This window comes from Lolium rigidum, chromosome 1 (assembly GCF_022539505.1).
Source record: "Lolium rigidum isolate FL_2022 chromosome 1, APGP_CSIRO_Lrig_0.1, whole genome shotgun sequence".
Taxonomy (NCBI): domain Eukaryota; kingdom Viridiplantae; phylum Streptophyta; class Magnoliopsida; order Poales; family Poaceae; genus Lolium; species Lolium rigidum.
In genome coordinates, this window is record NC_061508.1 from 255,646,689 (window position 1) to 255,669,253 (window position 22,565).

The 22,565-nt window shown below is 45.9% G+C and overlaps 2 protein-coding genes across 3 annotated transcripts; one reads left to right on the plus strand and one right to left on the minus strand.

Moving 5' to 3' along the window:
* The first annotated feature begins 1,724 nt into the window (after positions 1-1,724).
* On the plus strand, positions 1,725-5,369 carry LOC124692822 (probable methyltransferase PMT17). 2 transcript variants are annotated; one of them, XM_047226261.1, is made up of 6 exons: positions 1,725-1,830; positions 2,322-3,032; positions 3,123-3,333; positions 3,437-3,734; positions 4,241-4,708; positions 4,902-5,369. In XM_047226261.1, exons 2-6 carry the CDS (start codon positions 2,337-2,339, stop codon positions 5,125-5,127), a joined length of 1,899 nt encoding a protein of 632 aa, XP_047082217.1. In that variant the 5' UTR covers positions 1,725-1,830; positions 2,322-2,336; the 3' UTR covers positions 5,128-5,369. The 2 variants fall into 2 exon arrangements, with proteins under 2 accessions (XP_047082217.1, XP_047082225.1); XM_047226269.1 differs by having other exon boundaries at positions 1,730-1,830; positions 2,332-3,032.
* Positions 5,370-10,631: 5,262 nt separating this feature from the next.
* On the minus strand, positions 10,632-12,259 carry LOC124683538 (anthocyanidin-3-O-glucoside rhamnosyltransferase-like). The gene has a single exon (XM_047218039.1). It carries the CDS (start codon positions 12,220-12,222, stop codon positions 10,852-10,854), a length of 1,371 nt encoding a protein of 456 aa, XP_047073995.1. The 5' UTR covers positions 12,223-12,259; the 3' UTR covers positions 10,632-10,851.
* Positions 12,260-22,565: the final 10,306 nt, after the last annotated feature.

The window sequence follows — 22,565 nt, forward strand, 5'->3', positions numbered from 1 at the left end:
TCAGGGCGATGAAACCTCGCCACAGATCGGGCTTCATTCTTACAGTTGGAAGCCGGAATGACAGTTTTTTCTAAAATAAACCGTAGTTTATAAGCTACATATATAGTAGTATGCTACAGTTCTTAAGAAAATATCTAAGATTTATCACTGGAAGGTTTAGGATCATATATATGTATATATATATGTTACGGAGTACATTCTTTTCGTAAGTTTAAGCCTTATCATTGCAATAAGGTGCTGCACATGACGATTGGCAGCAACCAAGGGTTGCAAAGCATAGGAGAATTAGAACAATTCATTAGTTAAGTATACAGTGATGACGCTCGTTCTTGTCTTGTGTTCCCATCAGCCTTTATATTATTGTGTGGACCATTGTCTAACAGCTTACAACAATGGCATCAGGGCATTATCAGGCTTTTGTATTGTGGAGGTCTGTAATCTGGAGCCTAAATAAGGTCTTGCGTTTCTGTCATATTGTCATGATCTTGTAAATCGAAAACTTAGTCTCTCTGCGCTCATATGTATGACGATTTTTTTTCAGTATTTTATATAATAAGAAGCAATGTAAATTTTTGGTTTATACAAAAAAAAAATCTGGGAAGAACCGTGGATTTTAGGGGAGGGGACTTTGAGCTCATTCCGTTTGGTGCTGGGCGTAGGATCTGCCCCGGGATGCATTTAGCTATCAAACTAGTACTCCCTTGGGTCTCTTTTAATTGACTAGGATTTAGTACAATTTTATACTAAATTCGAGTTAATTAAAAAATACTGGAGGAAGTACATGTGATTCTCGGATCCTTGCTCAATCACTTCATATGGAGGCTCCCAGCCGACGTTGAGAGAAATGGGATGCTCTATGTTGACCTTGTGGTTTGCAGTGAGATTATTTTATTTTACATAATAAATGCGAAAATTGGAATGGCATGTTTTTCTCTATGTGGAAATTTCTGGATGTTGTTGTCTTTATTTAGTTTTAGTGTACTTCTGGTTCATATGGGTGTGTGTAGGCGCGCCGTGCGTGTGCGGATATCACTGTTTTGTAACTAGATTATTATAAACAAATAGTAATGACAAACATGAAAACTGGAACAAAACATTTGTGCTACATTTGGATTGTTCTTGCAAATAAAACACGCTCAACATGAATAAACAATGAAATTGAACCAAATTAATATTCGTAGCCATGCTTGTAAGGTGAATCATAACCGTGTACTAGTACATTACAATTTATTTTGGCCAAAATCATAGTATCAATATTTTTTATTCGTCCCCCCCCCCCCCACATGTTTGCAATAGGGGGTATTTTTCTAAATCAAAAATTTAGTAAAATCATTTCTTGTAATATCTACAATACGTTATACCTTTGTATATTTTACAAAAAATATATATTTTAATGGCTCTAAAATGTTTTCATAAACAACAAAAGTTGAAATACTTGCATGGCGGCAACCCCACTCAAAGGACTTTGTAGAAGACCCAAGCCCAGGAAGAGAGAGGATCTGATGTATCCTCTTTCTTTCTGGAAATAAAAGTATCCTAAATTAATTAGCACGACTATGTACTCCAGTTTGGGCCGGCCTCGAGCACGGCCACATAAAGAAAGTGGCCCAGGAGATTATCAGTATAACTAACTAAACTAAACGCAAGGGTTATCGACTAGATTTGACCCTTCACACTCGAACGGAATCCAACTGCTATTCATCGCCGCCGCTCTGGGTCAGGTGGTCGCCGCCCGATTGATTCCTCTCCATCCATCCATTCGACCCCATCCATCGGCCCAGCGGAGAGTGCGCCGCGGCCGCCGCCCTAGAGCTCGCCGCTGGAGAAGAGGTAACCGCAGGCCAATCCCCTACCTCTCCTCACTGAAAAAGGATGGATTTTTTTTCTTCATCCCAAGCTAGTTCCTGCGGGCAGGCAGTGATAAGATTAATTCAGTAGAGAAAATCAGGAGAGGAATCTTAGTTTATGCAGGCTTGATCGATTCTTCTGCTATTTTCCTTCTTTCAACAACGAGTTATAGATAGGAATTTGATGATACTGACAGTACACTGCAAAAGTGCTCTCACTGCTTTATGCTAGTGCCATTGTTGTTTAGGAGCAGAGAGGGTATCTCCATCCTTTCATAGCCGCGTGCCATTGCATTCCGCTTTGCATTCACGTCTCCACAACCAAATTTTGTAGCCAGTCAGAATTCCATTCTGCTAATATTTCAGAGTTCTTGATTGCCTGGTTTTGTTCTCTTCTGCAAGCACTTGCTCAATCAGTTTAACTCCTTGCCATACGTTACTGCTGCTCCTTCTCCATATGGTGCTGAGCCGCAGCTTTTTGCAGGTCTGATGGGGAAAGAACAGGGCGGGATCCGCCATCCGGAGCTCCAGAGGATGCGCGTAACGCTGACCATTGGCGTGATCGGCCTGTGCGCCACCGCGTACATTCTCGGTGCCTGGCAGGGCACTTCCTCATCAAATATAAATCTCTCGCCCGCTGTATACACCAGAACCCAGTGTGACGATGATAGCGATGCCGCTCCGCGCGCCTCGAGCGCCGCCTCAGCTCGGCCTTCAGGCGCCCCTCTTGATTTCCAAGCCCACCACCAGGTGGTCGGCTTCAACGAGTCGTCGCTAGCGCCGGAGAAGATCTCGGCGTGCCGGCTCAAGTACAGCGAGTACACCCCTTGCCATGACCCGAGGAGGGCGAGGAAGTTTCCGAAGGCGATGATGCAGTACAGGGAGAGGCACTGCCCCAAGAAGGAGGACCTATTCCGTTGCCTTATCCCTGCGCCTCCAAACTACAAGAACCCCTTCAAGTGGCCACAGAGCCGGGACTTCGCGTGGTACGATAACATTCCTCACCGGGAGCTGAGTATCGAAAAGGCTGTCCAGAACTGGATTCAGGTTGAAGGGGACAGGTTTAGATTTCCTGGCGGTGGCACGATGTTCCCGCATGGTGCTGATGCTTATATTGATGATATCAGTGCCCTCATACCATTAACTGACGGCAACATCAGGACTGCACTTGATACTGGATGTGGGGTGAGTTTGCTTGATCAACTTCAGTTATATTTTGTCTTGTCTCTTAAGTTTGTGGGGTTTAAGGATGAAAGTGTTCTGGCTGTTATCCAGGTTGCGAGTTGGGGTGCTTTTCTTCTTAAGAGGGATATCATTACCATGTCATTTGCACCAAGGGACTCTCATGAGGCACAGGTACAGTTCGCGTTAGAGCGTGGAGTGCCCGCCATGATTGGAGTGATGGCAACTGATAGAATCCCATACCCTGCTAGAGCATTTGACATGGCTCACTGCTCTAGATGTTTGATCCCATGGAACAAGCTTGGTAGGTTTTACATGTCCTTGTTACAGATTTCTAGTTACATGTACGTTTAACACAGTTCAATGAATGTATAATAGATCTCATCTTTTATGGTTGTTCTTGACAGATGGTATGTATCTGGTTGAAGTAGACAGAGTTCTTAGACCAGGAGGCTACTGGATCCTTTCTGGGCCTCCAGTCCACTGGAAGAGGCACTCCAAAGGGTGGCAAAGGACAGAAGAAGACTTGAAGCAAGAGCAAGATGAAATTGAGGACTTGGCAAAGCGCCTCTGCTGGAAGAAGGTAGTGGAGAAAGATGATCTTGCTATATGGCAGAAACCTATCAACCACATGGAATGTGCTAGCAGTCGGAAGATCGAAGAAACTCCACAGATTTGCAATAGCAGTGATGTGGACTCTGCTTGGTAAGAGTACTGATATGCTACTCTCTCAGAACTATATTGCCTGCACACTTGCAGTACCTCATTATCTGTACTTTCAGAAGTTCTTTTTTCCCGTTCAAGCACTGATTTGTTTTTTTTATGTCTGACTGTTCTGAAATAGAGAACCTGGCTGGCCCTAGCTAGATTATGTTTTCACCAACCTGATCATTTGAATAATTTCTTGAATTTCCTATCCTTCAAAAAAAGGAAGTAATTGAGCAGGTTTACCTAAAACTGTTCTGAATGGTATGTTCTTAAGTGAACTAAACTATCAGTGTATTTACTGCTGGTTTAGGAAACATTAGTACAATCCTTTCTATAGCTTATGGTTCATTAAATTTTTCTATTAATTCAGTAAGTCACAGTTTTAGAAACCGCAGCACGCTAGTATAGTCATAGATAGATACCTTAATATCGCCACGTTCACCACAGTACCTTCTTTTGTTATTTCCTTCATCACAAAGCAAACTGACTGTGCGACTACATAGGTACAAGAAGATGGAGACATGCATATCCCCTCTCCCGGATGTGAAAAGTGAAGAAGAAGTTGCTGGTGGAGCTCTCGAGAAATGGCCAGAAAGAGCATTTGCAGTTCCTCCAAGAATAACCCAAGGTTCGTTATCAGGCCTTACCCTTGAGAAGTTCCAGGAGGACAACAAGTTGTGGGCAGAGAGAGTGGAATACTACAAGAAACTGATTCCACCACTGGCCAAGGGGCGATACAGGAATGTGATGGACATGGACGCAGGGATGGGTGGTTTCGCAGCTGCGCTGATGAAGTGTCCACTCTGGGTGATGAACGTAGTGCCTGCAGGCTCTGCTCGCGATGTGCTCGGTGTTATCTACGAGCGGGGGTTCATTGGTACGTACCACGACTGGTGCGAGGCTTTCTCGACGTATCCGAGGACCTATGACCTCATCCATGCTGATAAAGTATTCAGCTTTTATCTGGACAGGTAATGAAAATATACTGGAGATTTGGGATGGGTTTTCTGTGCTGTTCAAATGCACCTCTATTTCGTTTTTTTCCCACTGCATTTCCCTTTTGCAATTGGGTCATTATAAGAAAGTTGGGATTAAGCAAGTAGAGAGACTGATGATTATCATCTAAGCCAATGGACCAATTGTAATTTTGCGCAATGCTTGCAGGTGTGACATGATATACATTCTCCTGGAGATGGACCGGATTCTGAGGCCTGAAGGAACGGTGATCTTCCGGGACACGGTGGAGATGCTGGTCAAGGTACAGGCAATCACGGAAGGCATGCGGTGGAAGAGCCAGATCATGGATCATGAATCTGGGCCATTTAACCCTGAGAAGATCCTTGTGGCTGTCAAGACTTACTGGACCGCGGAGCCAGCTCAGAAGCAGTAGCAGTACATATGCCGGCTGGTATTCTGAACAGAGCCTACCAGTTCTCGTCCTTATCCTCTCAGCCTTTCTGTTCCGAAGCTCTCTTAGCTTCAGGGTATGTGTATATAGGTGGTGGCAATCTGAACTACGTAGGTAGTTGGTTCAGTATTGTCGCGATAGATAGACAGACCGGGATGGTGTGTAAGACAACGTCGGTCGACTCTCTGATTTGGGAGAGTGTTTACTAATGTTTTTGAGAGGCATTTTCTCTCTTATCAGCGTGCCGTACTGCCGTGGGTGGATTATTTGATCGCTTGAGAATCTGAAGAGCACCCACTAATTGGCCTTGACAGGCGTTGCTGGAGAAGTCACGGCTAACTGAAGCACATACTATCAGTGGAGGTTGATGGCAGGCGGACGCGGGTAAGTATGGATGTAATAACCATCCGAGGTAAAGCAAAAGCACACCCCGTTGTCCGTCAGAGGTAAACCCATCCGAGGTAAAGCAAAAGCACACCCCGTCGTCCGTCAGAGGTAAACTAAGACTTCTCATACTCGGAATAATATAGGGGGAAATACAGATTGGCTCTCGAGTGCCACACACCCCTATACTTGGGAAAAAAATGTTCAAAAAAATTTAAACTTTTTTGGGAATAAAAAATGATGAGGTATTGTACTTGAAATTAAATATTTCTCTAGAAAATTACTTTTATTGTATCCTGGGTAAAAAAAAAAACAAACTCGAAACGCCCCATGACAAGGTACTATTCACTTTAGATTTGTCATAATTTTGTCTTTTTTACCCTGAAGATCATGGGAATCATTTCGTTTCCAAACATTCTTTTTACGAGTACAAACTTGATCATGGTCTTCAGGGAAAAAAAGACAAGGATACAATAAAAGTTAGGGTTTGCCTATGTCTCAGGTGACTGAGATTTTCTTAAGTCTCAGTCACCTCAGAAAAGTGCAACTGCAGTTTAAAAAAATATGCAACTGGAACGAGTTGCACTTTTCTGGCAGAAATGTGCAATTGCACTTTTCAGCTAGAAATGTGTAACTCATGTACATTTTTTTTGGGTGACTGAACTTAAAAAATTCTCAGTCACCTGAGACTTAGCAAAACCGTAAAAGTTATACCCTGGAGACCATGAGAATCATTTCGTTTCCAAACAATCTTTTTACGAGTATAAACTTGATCATCCTTAGTTTCCAGGAAGATTCAAAAAAAAATTATAACAAATATAAAGTGAATAGTACATTATCATGGGACGTTTTGAGTTTGTTGTTTTATCTAGGATACAATAAAGTTATACCCGTGCGTTGCTAGGCGACAGCCTGTGAGAAAATTTTCTTTCAGGTTGGTAGGCACACAGCCGCTTAGACTCAACCCAGCGCGCAAGCTGCAACAAATAGTAGCATTCAATCAAATGATATCCACTAATCTTTTGTTTTAAATACAATCTAGCTAGTCCTGCACTTGAAGCATTGGCGGACACCAGGGTGGGCCGGACGAGCCGTGGCCCAGCCCAATTTTTCGGAGTTTTTTTACTACTCCAAATATTCATATTTTTTATTGAAAGAAAACTGAAAAACACACGACATAACCACCCCTTCGTTGTGATGTTGACCAGCAAAAAGCTATTTAGCCGGAGCTATAGCCGACTATTTGAAATCATGTTGCACGTCAGAGGTACTAGTAGATGAGACCACACAGGAAACCTCGATCAATTAAAGAACTGTGGGTTTGGACGAACCTTATTGTATTGAAGTTGAATTCATCAGGACAAGCGCAAGCAAATAGGGGCGCGTTTGGTAGCATGTATGTCTCTTGGTTCATATCGGCTTAACAATTTTCGGTTTGTTTGTTTGTCTAGGCTCAATACAAATCTTAGAGCATCTCCAGCCGTGTTTTCCAAAGCGTTTCCCAAAGGATTAGGGGACGCGCCGGATATTTTTTCGTTCCTAGCCACGCCCCAAAGACCCTTTCCGTTCAGCGTGACTCAATACGGTATCCGGTGCCTCGAGCCCGTCCCCGGTCCACAGGGGACGCTCCAGGCACGCTGGACACAACGAGAAGCGAGGTGCGGAGTGGCGGGCCCGACGCGTCATTGACACATAAAAATTTAACCTAACCATCGCCTGCCTCGCGGCGGAAGTTATTGGCGCGGTGCAGTTTTCGCAGAGGGGTAGCGATGCGTCTCATCGTGTCTAGCTCTTCGTGCCGGTGTAAATGAGCGCCACCGCTCCCTCGCCTCCCTCCGACCTATAAAGAGGGGCGCTCTCGCATCGTTTCTCACACACAAACTGTAGCACCTCTCTCCCCAACCCTAGCCACCACCATCTCAAGAGTCGGGGGACATTCCATGGCTGGTAGAGGTCGAGGCCGAGGTCAAGGTTGTGGCCGCGGCTGCGGCCATGCTGGAGCAGCAAGGCCTGCACGGTTATCGTCACCTCCGACGTCATCATCTTCCGAGGGGGAGTGGGAGTTCGAGTTCATCATGGTCCTCAATGGTGACCCACTTGGCATCCAGAGGCTACCGGACAAGTTCGCCGAGTTCGTCACCGGCAACGAGCTGGCCGCGCTGCAGCTGCGGGAGGCTGGCTGCGGCTTCTGCCGGTGGCCGTGCTCTTCGACGGGCGCCGCAAGACGTACCTCCACATCGGCTAGGAGAAGTTCGCGCGCTTTCATAACCTCAATATTTTAACTATGTATTAGTTTATGTAAATCATGTTTCAAACTATGTGTTAGTTTGTGTAAAAACATATTCCCAATTATGTATTAGTTTATGTAATATTCCTCTCTACTGAAATAAAAATGCAAAAAAATAAAATAAAATAAATAATTTAATGTAAAAACAAGTTTGGAGACGTGGCTGGAGAAAACATGTTCTCCAAACACTCGGGACACCCCTTGTGGATGCTTTAGAGGATGCGGTTCGAGATGCTTTTTAGTGGATGTATCTACCATATTCCGTACAGCGTGCCGTCCGGCCATCCGGCACACATGCCCGTCGCCAGAAAACTCCGAGTATTAGCTCGATCTGTATAGTCGCTTGCATGCAGTCGCACCGTGAAACCGACTGCGATGTTTATGAGACAAATGAGTTAGGTAGCACTGTACTAGCGTTCTTCCCTGCTGCCACGTCCCCTTCGTTAACAGCCATCAGTTAGATGCATATGTCGTTCATTAACCCCACGATGCTGACCCTGCAGCCAGATTTACATGGTCCTTCACTAACCACACGATAGCAGCCGGCATCTACAAAGAGACTAGCAGGAGTACATGCTACGCCCACCTCTCCTCTTTTGAGCCATGATGATATATAAAGCACACGAGTCCGACGTACGCTGCAGGTCCACCCCGCCTAGTATCAGCAAGCATTTACATTGCCGTGTATTAACCCAAAGATGCTGACCACTGGCCAAATGACACCCACCATTTACTCCGAATAGCCCACCTCCCGTTTCCTAGCCACACGTGATACCGGTCGGCAGACCAAGTAGCAGCTAATATTAGTTTTTCTATATAATATTAAAATTGGTTGTTGGTCATAAAACATGTTTGGAGAAGGGGATTAGGACCATCCAAACCGTTCATCTAATCTCACGGTCTGATTAACATCCATCGCCCAATTGCTTTTCAAGGCAAGTCATCGTCCTTGGCTTATTGCCTCTAATCACGGTACTGAGTTGTAATTAATACACATTGAACGTGAGATACTTTTTTGCCATGCATGTTACTCCGGTATACAAAATTTACTCAGTGCACAATATCTTACCCTATACTCAGGTCAGATCCGATTTCCTCGCACACACCATCTTCCTTTACTTCGAATATAATGAACGTTGTGACAAAGACCATGCGAGGGTTAGTTCCTTGCCGTCGCCCTCACGTGTAGTCGAGAGCATGTGTCTCGTTTTACGTGTACGATAGTACGTAGAAGGCCGGCGGCGAGCATGACGTTCCCAACCTTCATGGTGGCGAGCAAGATAGAAGGCCTCCGAGGAGCGCGGCGGTGCTTGCCCAATACATCTTGGGACCTGGGCTGATGGGATTTGTTATTCGCGAAAAAGAACGAATGGTCATGGGATCGGGATCAGGACGAGCAGGACATTATTACCCGTATCAAAGTTACAACCCTTTGCTCTCACCACAAAGTTTTGAGTACTGTAACAACACTTTTTCCTCCAACCAACCGGTGACACGGCTATGTTTTTTGCGATCTCACATTGTAGATAATCACAACTTAGTTTTGCCTTTATTTTTCTTTATGTGTTAATTCTGCGGTAACCGATAGCCTTCTGGTGGTCTCAATTATTGTAGCCGGTAATTTCTGGCTCTGTTTGGCGCTTCACATTGGTTTCATTTCGGCAACTCCCAATTTTCCGGTTCTTGTTTTACCCCACTCCTCACCGCTTTGACAAGATCCATAAATTTCCTGTCCTATCCCGTTTCTTTCTCGGGCACCTCTCCATGTCGTCTCCATGTGCGGTTTTCCACCAATCCACCGTCACACCGCTCCACAATCCCCACAAGCGTAGCGCCACACATCGAGGCATTCGTCTTCCTCCTCTCCACTCGCTCTTCGTGATGCTGCAAGCTACCGCGGTGCAGCCTCAGCGACACCACCAGAGGCCACGCCTCCCCAAGCTCCTGAGACGCTGTCGCACCACCACCTCCACCACCACGACCTCCTGATCGAACGAGACCTCGCGGGAAATAGGGCATGAAGCAGGAGGGAAAGTGAGAATCGGGCGCAACAATAGTCGTAGTCTTTGGAAAGAATTATCTATGCACATCCAATGCAGAAGACACAACTAGGATCTTGGCACAAAATGCAGATAGAGAGTTTCTTAGAAGCATCAACCGTATGCACTAGACATGGAAGAATTACACGTCAGGACATGTACAAAGGTCAAAAAGAATCATGCAGTGTGGTGCTTGAGGCAATGACAGATCAGGATCTCTGAATTTGGCACACTTTCTTTCATATGGAAGGATCACACAATGACATCAGTGTGTTGCAATTCTCGAGTGTGTTTCACTTTCAAAAGCTTGTTGAAGAGACTGCTCCCCTGGTGCAGTTTGAAATCAGTGGCCACCAATATGATAAGGGGTACTACGTGACTGATGGCATCTATCTAAGATGGTCAACATTTGTGAAGACGATATCAAATCCCAGGAGTGAAGAAAGCTTGGTTCGCTTAGCAGCGAGAGGCTTGCGGGAAGGATGTGGAGCGGACATTTGGTGTGTTGCAAGCTAGAATTGCCATTGTGCGGTACCCCGCTCTTACGTCGTCGAAAGATCGGATGTGCAAGGTCATGACTATATGTGTGATATTGCATAACATGATCATTGAGAGCGAGCGGGACACTGAACCTTATTGATCATCAGTTTCCGCATGCGTTTGCTGCTTTTCTTGGCAAGCGTCAAGAAATTCGAGACACAAATATTTATCACCAACTGCAAGATGGTATGGTATCACTTATCTGAATTTTCAAACATTGATTTGGAACGTTTGGCTAAGTAACATTTCTGCTGCTTCATCCCATTTATTCTTCGACAAGGCAACATACATATAAAACATCCACAACACACACACACATACACACGTATATATATGGACAGTATGTGTACATACAAGAGAAATCAATCAAGGTACTAAATAAAATAGGGTGATCCAACGACAGACCATGTCGTATAGTTTTTAAAATCAAGGGAACACGCGCGGTTAAATAAGTTTTCAAGCCCTCACGGATTTTGTAAAATCCCTGACGAAATCATGAGCAAAGCTCTTCTGCACGGCGTCGTCCATCATGAACTCCTTCCACTTGCTCCCTTCCCCGTCCCATCCGTCCGCCATCGCCGTGTCTATGGCGGCGCTAATGTCCCCGCGGCCAAACCACCCGTCGCCATCGCGCCGCGCGACCTCCACCCCGACGCGGAGCTCCCGCGCGAACAGCGCGGTGTTGAGGAACTGGTCGCCCCTATTGGGCAGGAGCACGAGAGGGCATCCGGCGACGAGCCCCTCCACGAGGGAGCTCAGCCCGGCGTGGGTCACAAAGCACCCCACGCTCCGGTGCTGCAGGATGTGCCGCTGCTGCACCCACCCCGTGTGCACCACGCCCCTCCCCTTGGTCCTCTCCGCGAACCCCGGCGGCGTGCACCCCTCCACGTCCGTGCCCATGGGGAAGTTGAGCACGGCCAGGAACGGTCGGTTGCTCGACTCTAGGCCCAGGAGGAGCTCCGTGATAGCCGCCGCCGTAAGGTAAGCCTCGCTCCCGAAGGCGACGTACACCACGGCCTTGTCCGGGAAGGAAGACAGCCACTGTGCCCACCGCTCCTCCAGCTCGCCCTCCGTCGCCTCCGGCACGACCGGGCCGGTGACCAGCACCGGCTTCCCGAGCTGGGCGGCGAGATAGGCTATGTATGGGCCTTCCATCTCGGCGCAGGTCCTCAGCACCAGCCCGTCGCTGGCCTCGACGCCTGCGACGAAGCGCTCGTACACGGACGGCTTGCCGTGGAAGCTCCTGAACACGTAGCTGAAGTCGGCCGCCTGGTAGGTAGGGACCGTGGCGAGGGAGGACGACGGCGGGAAGCCCGCCGGCGCCGACGCGAGGTCTTCCGCGGACGCGTTGCGCCGCGCGGGCACCATAAGGTAGGCGCCGGAGAGGGCGGAGAAGGTAGAGAACATCAGTGTCTTGACGCCCAGCGGCGCCGCCACCTCAGGCACCCAGGGGGTGGCGAAGTCGAAGAGAATCGCGTCGGGCCGGAGCTCGGCGAGCAGGGCCGCCACCTGCGGCCTTGTGCCATCGATGGCCACCTTTAGCAGCTCGGCGCCGTCCATCGAGACATCGGCCGTGCTCTCCGCGCCGTCGGGGAGCCCCGGCACGCGCGGGAGGCGCAGCTGCACAACCGACACCGCAGACAACCCCAGCATGGCATGGACGCGGGGCACGTTCGCCGCGGCCGACAGCAGCGTCACCCGCACCCCGCCGTCCGCGGCGATGAGCTTGCGAGCCAGCTGCACGAACGGAGTGATGTGGCCGACGGCGAGGAAGGGGAACATCACGACATGCATGCCGTTGACGCCGGTCTCCGTGCCGCTGGACATCGATATCGTCTCGTGGCTGTATGTCTAACGCTGGATGCCCGTGGTGTGCTTAGCAGCTCCATTGATACTTAGACCGGCTTATATATGACGATGCATGCGTTGCGCGAGCTCCACGTCGTCTTGGTTTTTTAATTAGGGAGTGTCTAAACATCAACTAGATGAAAATACAATTCGCTTCAAGTCACATTTTTACAACTAGATTCGGTTAGTCCGGATTCATTCATTCCCCTCAATCCCCCTACAGAAACTTTCATTTCGGTCAGTCCGGAACCCAAACCAAATTGAATCAGTTCAGTCCGGTTTTTTCTGGTTTTTTCCATACGCCAGCAGAACTGGGCATTCATTAGCTAGCAAAACATATGGATTGGATGAATAAAAAGCCCGTTGTGTACATCAGCCTTGCATGATGTAACTTTGACAGGAAACATGTAACTGGGTCTCCCATAGTTGGCCTGGTCTGCCAGCTGCCTGCACGTGATCCATCTCTCTTCTCCTCTACCATCGACGGGAAAACACAAACAAAATCAGTAAAAAGAGAGAGAGAAAAGGAGATCAGGAAAAATCTAGAGGGGAATAACACAGACCCACTATCAAGATGGAGGGGAACAAGGAGAACGCGGAAGAACCGGGCCAAACCTACGTACCTCACACACTCTCAGGGCATGCAAGTCATCACTTCTCCCCTCTCTCGTCTTACTACTTTTAGAACCTCGTTTCTTGATGGATCATGTATCTCTCCCACAAGCAATGTGTTGATCTGTGTTAGACTGTGTATAGCTTCTGTGTATGTGTACGTGTATTGTACCTATTGTAACACACCCATATATATATATATATATATATATATATATATATATATATATATATATATATGTGATAGGCCACCCAGTTTAGGGTTGAGCCGGTTCCCCCAACTTCATTGTATTACATGGTATCAGACTTGGTACGTCCCACGCTTCCGCCCAAACCCTAGCCGCCGCCCGCGCCGCCTGATACGTCTCCGACGTATCGATAATTTCTTATGTTCTATGCCATATTATTGATGATACCTACATGTTTTATGCACACTTTATGTCATATTCGTGCATTTTTCCGGAACTAACCTATTAACAAGATGCCGAAGTGCCGATTCTTTGTTCTCGCTGTTTTTGGTTTCGGAAATCCTAGTAACGAAATATTCTCGGAATTGGACGAAACAAAGACCCAGGGGCCTATTTTGCCACGAACCTTCCAGAAGACTGAAGAGCATACGAAGTGGGGCCACGAGGTGGCCAAACCACAAGGCGGCGCGGCCAAGGGGGGGGCCGCGCCAACCTGTGGTGTGGGCCCCTTGTCAGCCCCCCGACTCTGCCCTTCCGCCTACTTAAAGCCTCCGTCGCGAAACCCCTGAGGCGAAAAACCACGATACTTACTGAGACGCCGCCGCCGCCAATCCCATCTCGGGGGATTACGGAGATCTCCTCCGGCACCTCGCCGGAGAGGGGATTCATCTCCCGGAGGACTCTACACCGACATGGTCGCCTGCGGAGTGATGAGTGAGTAGTTCACCCCTGGACTATGGGTCCATAGCGGTAGCTAGATGGTTGTGTTCTCCTCAGTGTGCTTCATTGTTGGATCTTGTGAGCTGCCTAACATGATCAAGATCATCTATCCGTAATACTCTATGTTGTGTTTGTCGGGATCCGATGGATAGAGAATACCATGTTATGTTAATTATCAAGTTATTACATATGTGTTGTTTATGATCTTGCATGCTCTCCGTTATTAGTAGAGGCTCTGGCCAAGTTTTTGCTCTTAACTCCAAGAGGGAGTATTTATGCTCGATAGTGGGTTCATGCCTGCATTGACACCTGGACGAGTGACGAGACGGTTCTAAGGTTGTGTTGTCTTGTTGCCACTAGGGATAAAACATTGGCGCTATGTCCAAGGATGTAGTTGTTGATTACATTACGCACCATACTTAATGCAATTGTCCGTTGCTTTGCAACTTAATACTGGAAGGGGTTCGGATGATAACCTGAAGGTGGACTTTTTAGGCATAGATGCAGTTGGATGGCGGTCTATGTACTTTGTCGTAATGCCCAATCAAATCTCACTATACTTATCATGACATGTATGTGTGTTGTTATGCCCTCTCTATTTGTCAATTGCCCGACTGTAATTTGTTCACCCAACATGCTTTTATCTTATGGGAGAGACACCTCTAGTGAACTGTGGACCCCGGTCCATTCTTTAATACTGAAATACTAATCTGCTGCAATACTTGTTTTACTGTTTTCTCTGCAAACAATCATCTTCCACACAATTCGGTTAATCCTTTGTTACAGCAAGCCGGTGAGATTGACAACCTCACTGTTTTGTTGGGGCAAAGTACTTTGGTTGTGTTGTGCAGGTTCCACGTTGGCGCCGGAATCCCTGGTGTTGCGCCGCACTACATCCCGCCGCCATCAACCTTCAACGTGCTTCTTGGCTCCTCCTGGTTCGATAAACCTTGGTTTCTTTCTGAGGGAAAAACTTGCTGCTGTGCGCATCATACCTTCCTCTTGGGGTTGCCCAACGAACGTGTGAAATACACGCCATCAAGCTCTTTTTCTGGCGCCGTTGCCGGGGAGATCAAGACACGCTGCAAGGGGAGTCTCCACTTCTCAATCTCTTTACTTTGTTTTTGTCTTGCTTTATTTTATTTACTACTTTGTTTGCTGCATTATATCAAAACACAAAAAAATTAGTTGCTAGCTTTACTTTATTTACTATCTTGTTTGCTATATCAAAAACACAAAAAAAATTAGTTTACTTGCATTTACTTTATCTAGTTTGCTTTATTTACTACTGCTAAAATGGCTACCCCTGAAAATACTAAGTTGTGTGACTTCACTAGCACAAATAATAATGATTTCTTATGCACACCTATTGCTCCACTCTGCTACTACAGCAGGATTCTTTGAAATTAAACCTCGCTTTACTCGAATCTTGTCATGAGAGAGCAATTTTCTCGGTGTTAGTTCCGATGATGCTGCTGCCCATCTCAATAATTTTGTTGAATTGTGTGAAATGCAAAAGTATAAAGATGTAGATGGTGACATTATAAAATTAAAATTGTTCCCTTTCTCATTAAGAGGAAGAGCTAAAGATTGGTTGCTATCTCTCGCCTAAGAATAGTATTGATTCATGGATTAAATGCAAGGATGCTTTTATTGGTAGATATTATCCCCCTGCTAAAATTATATCTTTGAGGAGTAGCATAATGAATTTTAAACAATTGGATAATGAACATGTTGCTCAAGCTTGGGAAAGAATGAAATCTCTGGGTTAAAAATTGCCCAACCCATGGATCGACTACTTGGATGATCATCCAAACCTTCTATGCAGGACTAAATTTTTCTTCGCGGAATTTATTGGATTCAGCTGCTGGAGGTACCTTTATGTCCATCACTCTTGGTGAAGCAACAAAGCTTCTTGATAATATGATGATTAATTACTCTGAATGGCACACGGAAAGAGCTCCACAAGGTAAGAAGGTAAATTCTGTTGAAGAATCCTCTTCCTTGAATGATAAGGTTGATGCTATTATGTCTATGATTGCGAATGATAGGACTAATGTTGATCCTAATAATGTTCCATTAGCTTCATTGGTTGCTCAAGAAGAACATGTTGATGTAAACTTCATTAAAAATAATAATTTCAACAACAATGCTTATCGGAACAATTCTAGTAATAACTATAGGCCATATCCTTATAATAATGGTAATGGTTATGCTAATTCTTATGGGAATTCTTACAACAATAATAGGAATACACCCCCTGGACTTGAAGCCATGCTTAAAGAATTTATTAGTACACAAACTGCTTTTAACAAATCTGTTGAGGAAAAGCTCAATAAAATTGATATTCTTGCTTCTAAGGTTGATAGTCTTGCCTCTGATGTTGATCTTTTGAAATCGAAAGTCATGCCTAATAGGGATATTGAAAATAAAATTGTTACTACAGCAAATGCCATCCAAGTTAGAATTAATGAGAATATAAGATTAATGGCTGAACTGCGTGCTAGGTGGGATAGAGAAGAAAATGAAAAACTAGCTAAAGAGAAAAATGTAGCTAAAGTTTGGACTATTACCACCACTAGCAATGCTAATGATTCACATGTTGCTGCACCTCCTACTATCAATGGTAAAATAATTGTAGTTGGCAATGCTTCTACTCCTAGTGCAAAGCGCGCAAAATTACCTGAAACTGCTAAAAGCTACTTGAAACCGCTCGTGATAAAACTGCTGAAATTTTTTCCAACCTTGGGGATGATAATCCCATTGCTTTAGATTGTAATGATTTAGATTTTGATGATTGCCACATCTCTGAAGTTATAAAGTTCTTACAAAAACTTGCTAAGAGTCCCAATGCTAGCGCTATAAACTTGGCTTTCACAAAACATATTACAAATGCTCTCATAAAAGCTAGAGAAGAGAAACTAAAACTTGAAACTTCTATTCCTAGAAAGCTAGAGGATGGTTGGGAGCCCATCATTAAAATGAGAGTCAAAGATTTTGATTGTAATGCTTTATGTGATCTTGGTGCAAGTATTTCGTTATGCCTAAGAAAGTCTATGATATGCTTGACTTGCCACCATTGAAGAATTGTTATTTGGATGTTGATCTCGCTGATAATGCTAAAAAGAAACCTTTGGGGAAAGTTGATAATGTTCATATTATGGTTAACAATAACCTTGTCCCCGTTGATTTTGTTGTCTTGGATATTGAATGCAATGCATCTTGCCCCATTATATTGGGAAGACCTTTTCTTCGAACCGTTGGTGCTACTATTGATATGAAGGAAGGTAATATTAAATATCAATTTCCTCTCAAGAAAGGTATGGAACACTTCCCTAGAAAGAGAATGAAGTTACCTTATGATTCTATTATTAGAACAAATTATGATGTTGATGCTTCATCTCTTGATGTTACTTGATATACACTTTCTGCGCCTAGTCGAAGGCGTTAAAGAAAAGCGCTTATGGGAGACAACCCATGTTTTTACTACAGTATTTTTGTTTTATATTTGTGTCTTGGAAGTTGTTTACTACTGTAGCAACCTCTCCTTATCTTAGTTTTGAGTTTTGTTGTGCCAAGTAAAGTCTTTGCTAGTAAAGTAAGTACTAGATTTGGATTACTGCGCAGTTCCAGATTTCTTTGCTGTCACGAATCTGGGTCTACCTCCCTGTAGGTAGCTCAGAAAATTAATCCAATTTACGTGCATGATCCTCAGATATGTACGCAACTTTCATTCAATTTGAGCATTTTCATTTGAGCAAGTCTGGTGGCCTAATAAAATCCATATTTACGGACTGTTCTGTTTTGACAGATTCTGCCTTTTATTTCGCATTGCCTCTTTCGCTATGTTGGATGAATTTCTTTGATCCATTAATGTCCAGTAGCTTTATGCAATGTCCAGAAGTGTTAAGAATGATTGTGTCACCTCTGAACATGTGAATTTTTATTATGCACTAACCCTCTAATGAGTTGTTTCGAGTTTGGTGTGGAGGAAGTTTTCAAGGATCAAGAGAGGAGTATGATGCAATATGATCAAGGAGAGTGAATGCTCTAAGCTTGGGGATGCCCCGGTGGTTCACCCCTGCATATTCTAAGAAGACTCAAGCGTCTAAGCTTGGGGATGCCCAAGGCATCCCCTTCTTCATCGACAACATTATCAGGTTCCTCCCCTGAAACTATATTTTTATTCCGTCACATCTTATGCACTTTGCTTGGAGCGTCGGTTTGTTTTTGTTTTTTGTTTTGTTTGAATAAAATGGATCCTAGCATTCACTTTGTGGGAGAGAGACACGCTCCGCTGTAGCATATGGACAAGTATGTCCTTAGGCTCTACTCATAGTATTCACGGCGAAGTTTCTTCTTCGTTAAATTGTTATATGGTTGGAATTGGAAAATGCTACATGTAGTAACTCTAAAATGTCTTGGATAATTTGATACTTGGCAATTGTTGTGCTCATGTTTAAGCTCTTGCATCATATACTTTGCACCCATTAATGAAGAAACACTTAGAGCTTGCTAATTTGGTTTGCATATTTGGTTTCTCTAGAGTCTAGATAACATCTAGTATTGAGTTTTGAACAACAAGGAAGACGGTGTAGATTCTTATAATGTTTACAATATGACTTTTATGTGAGTTTTGCTGCACCGTTCATCCTTGTGTTTGTTTCAAATAACCTTGCTAGCCTAAACCTTGTATCGAGAGGGAATACTTCTCATGCATCCAAAATACTTGAGCCAACCACTATGCCATTTGTGTCCACCATACCTACCTACTACATGGTATTTCTCCTCCATTCCAAAGTAAATTGCTTGAGTGCTACCTTTAAATTTCCATCATTCACCTTTGCAATATATAGCTCATGGGACAAATAGCTTAAAAACTATTGTGGTATGGAATATGTACTTATGCACTTTATCTCTTATTAAGTTGCTTGTTGTGCGATAACCATGCTTCTGGGGACGCCATCAACTATCCTTTGTTGAATATCATGTGAGTTGCTATGCATGTCCGTCTTGTCCGAAGTAAGAGAGATCTACCACCTTAATGGTTGGAGCATGCATATTGTTAGAGAAGAACATTGGGCCGCTAACTAAAGCCATGAATCATGGTGGAAGTTTCAGTTTTGGACACATATCCTCAATCTCATATGAGAATAATAATTGTTGCCACATGCTTATGCATTTAAGAGGAGTCCATTATCTGTTGTCCATGTTGTCCCGGTATGGATGTCTAAGTTGAGAATAATCAAAAGCGAGAAATCCAAAATGCGAGCTTTCTCCCTAGACCTTTGTACAGGCGGCATGGAGGTACCTCATTGTGACACTTGGTTAAAACATGTGCATTGCAAAGATCCGGTAGTCCAAGCTAATTAGGACAAGGTGCGGGCACTATTAGTATACTATGCATGAGACTTGCAACTTGTAAGATATAATTTTCATAACTCATGTGCTTTATTACTACCGTTGACAAAATTGTTTCATGTTTTCAAAATAAAAGCTCTAGCACAAATATAGCAATCGATGCTTTCCTCTTTGAAGGACCATTCTCTTTACTTTTATGTTGAGTCAGTTCACCTATCTCTCTCCACCTCAAGAAGCAAACACTTGTGTGAACTGTGCATTGATTCCTACATACTTGCATATTGTACTTGTTATATTACTCTATGTTGACAATTATCCATGAGATATACATGTTACAAGTTGAAAGCAACCGCTGAAACTTAATCTTCCTTTGTGTTGCTTCAATGCCTTTACTTTGATTTATTGCTTTATGAGTTAACTCTTATGCAAGACTTATTGATACTTGTCTTGAAGTACTATTCATGAAAAGTCTTTGCTTTATGATTCACTTGTTTACTCATGACATTACCATTGTTTTGATCGCTGCATTCATTACATATGTTAAAAATAGTATGATCAAGGTTATGATGGCATGTCACTTCAGAAATTGTCTTTGTTATCGTTTTACCTGCTCGGGACGAGCAGAACTAAGCTTGGGTATGCTTGATACGTCTCCAACGTATCGATAATTTCTTATGTTCTATGCCATATTATTGATGATACCTACATGTTTTATGCACACTTTATGTCATATTCGTGCATTTTCCGGAACTAACCTATTAACAAGATGCCGAAGTGCCGCTTGTTGTTTTCGCTGTTTTTGGTTTCAGAAATCCTAGTAACGAAATATTCTCGGAATTGGACGAAACGAAGACCCGGGGGCCTATTTTGCCACGAACCTTCCAGTAAGACCGAAGAGCATACGAAGTGGGGCCACGAGGTGGCCAAACCACAAGGCGGCGCGGCCAAGGGGGCCCGCGCCGCCCGTGGTGTGGGCCCCTCGTCAGCCCCCCGACTCTGCCCTTCCGCCTACTTAAAGCCTCCGTCGCGAAACCCCTGATGCGAAAAACCACGATACGGAAAACCTTACTGAGACGCCGCCGCCGCCGCCAATCCCATCTCGGGGGATTCTGGAGATCTCCTCCGGCACCCTGCCGGAGAGGGGATTCATCTCCCGGAGGACTCTACACCGCCATGGTCGCCTCCGGAGTGATGAGTGAGTAGTTCACCCCTGGACTATGGGTCCATAGCAGTAGCTAGATGGTTGTCTTCTCCTCATTGTGCTTCATTGTTGGATCTTGTGAGCTGCCTAACATGATCAAGATCATCTATCTGTAATACTCTATGTTGTGTTTGTCGGGATCCGATGGATAGAGAATACCATGTTATGTTAATTATCAAGTTATTACATATGTGTTGTTTATGATCTTGCATGCTCTCCGTTATTAGTAGAGGCTCTGGCCAAGTTTTTGCTCTTAACTCCAAGAGGGAGTATTTATGCTCGATAGTGGGTTCATGCCCGCATTGACACCTCGGACAAGTGACGTAAAGTTCTAAGGTTGTGTTGTGCTCGTTGCCACTAGGGATAAAACATTGGCGCCGTGTCCAAGGATGTAGTTGTTGATTACATTACGCACCATACTTAATGCAATTGTCTCGTTGCTTTGCAACTTAATACTGGAAGGGGTTCGGATGATAACCTGAAGGTGGACTTTTTAGGCATAGATGCAGTTGGATGGAGGTCTATGTACTTTGTCGTAATGCCCAATTAAATCTCACTATACTTATCATGACATGTATGTGCATTGTTATGCCCTCTCTATTTGTCAATTGCCCGACTGTAATTTGTTCACCCAACATGCTTTTATCTTATGGGAGAGACACCTCTAGTGAACTGTGGACCCCGGTCCATTCTTTAATACTGAAATACTAATCTGCTGCAATACTTGTTTTACTGTTTTCTCTGCAAACAATCATGTTCCACACAATTCGGTTAATCCTTTGTTACAGCAAGCCGGTGAGATTGACAACCTCACTGTTTCGTTGGGGCAAAGTACTTTGGTTGTGTTGTGCAGGTTCCACGTTGGCACCGGAATCCCTGGTGTTGCGCCGCACTACATCCCGCCGCCATCAACCTTCAACGTGCTTCTTGGCTCCTCGTGGTTCGATAAACCTTGGTTTCTTTCTGAGGGAAAACTTGCTGATGTGCGCATCATACCTTCCTCTTGGGGTTGCCCAACGAACGTGTGAAATACACGCCATCACCGCCCTCGTCACCGCCGCCACCCGCGCAGTCGTCGTCGCCGCCATGTCGAGCGCCGCCCTCTCCGGGTCTTCCACCGCCGGCCACCTCCCCGCGTCGCTTGCGGCCCTTCTCTCTCGTCCGATCGACACTGCGGCCATGGTCTCCCCGATCGGGACGACGAGCATCGGCTCCTTCTTCTCCAACCATCCCTCGGCCTCTTCGTCGCCGGGGCTTGCACAGACGGTCTCCACGTCGCCCGCGCCCTCGTCCGCTGCCTCTGCTCCCGCTGCATCGCCCCAGCCTCTCACGACTGAGAAGATGGCGGCAGCTTGGATGGCGGGCCTCTCCGCGTCGGCCCTCGCCGTACACCCCGTTGGTGGCCTCCGCGCCCGCGTCCGGGACAACTCCTGTGATGGCGACGGTGTCTCCACCTGCACCGACTGCCCCGATGGCGTATATGCCTCCGGCAGTTTTTCACACGGGATCGCTGCCTCCACCGTTTCACTTCGGCAGCCACATCACCGTGAAGCTCACCCCGGACAACTACATCTTCTGGCGTGCGCAAGTTCTGCCCCTTCTCGGCCGCCACTACCTCCTCGGCTACGTCGACGGCTCTCTTCCGTGCCCCCCGGCGCTTGTGGATAGCGTCAATGGGCCGGTCTATAACCCGGCGCATCGCGTATGGACGGGCCAGGACCAAGCGATCCTCTCCTCCATCCAGGGGTCGCTCTCGCCGTCCGTCACCGGGCTCATCGTCTTTGCCAAGACGTCCCAGGAGGCTTGGACAATCCTCGAGCGCTCGTTTGCCTCTCAGTCCCAGGCTCGCGCCAGTTCCATTCGCCGTGAGCTGGGCGAGTGCGAGAAGCTCGACTCTACGGCTACGGAGTTCTACAACAAGGTCAAAGGACTGGCCGACACGCTGGCCTCCATCGGCCTCCCGCTTACTGACTCCGAGTTTAACTCCTTCATCGTCAATGGCCTGGATGAGGAGTATGATGGCTTGGTTGAGATCATCAACGAGCGGGCGCAGACTTCGCCACTCATGGCGCATGAGGTCTATTCGCGCCTCCTTCTTACTGAGCAGCGCGTCGAGGCGCGCCGATCTCATCGCGCCCGCGGCGGAGGAGGGCTCTCCGCCAACGCTGCCTACAAGGGTGCTCCGCCCTCTGCCCCTGGGAAGGCGTCTCCCCAGGCTCCGTCGTCGCCTGCCATCCCCA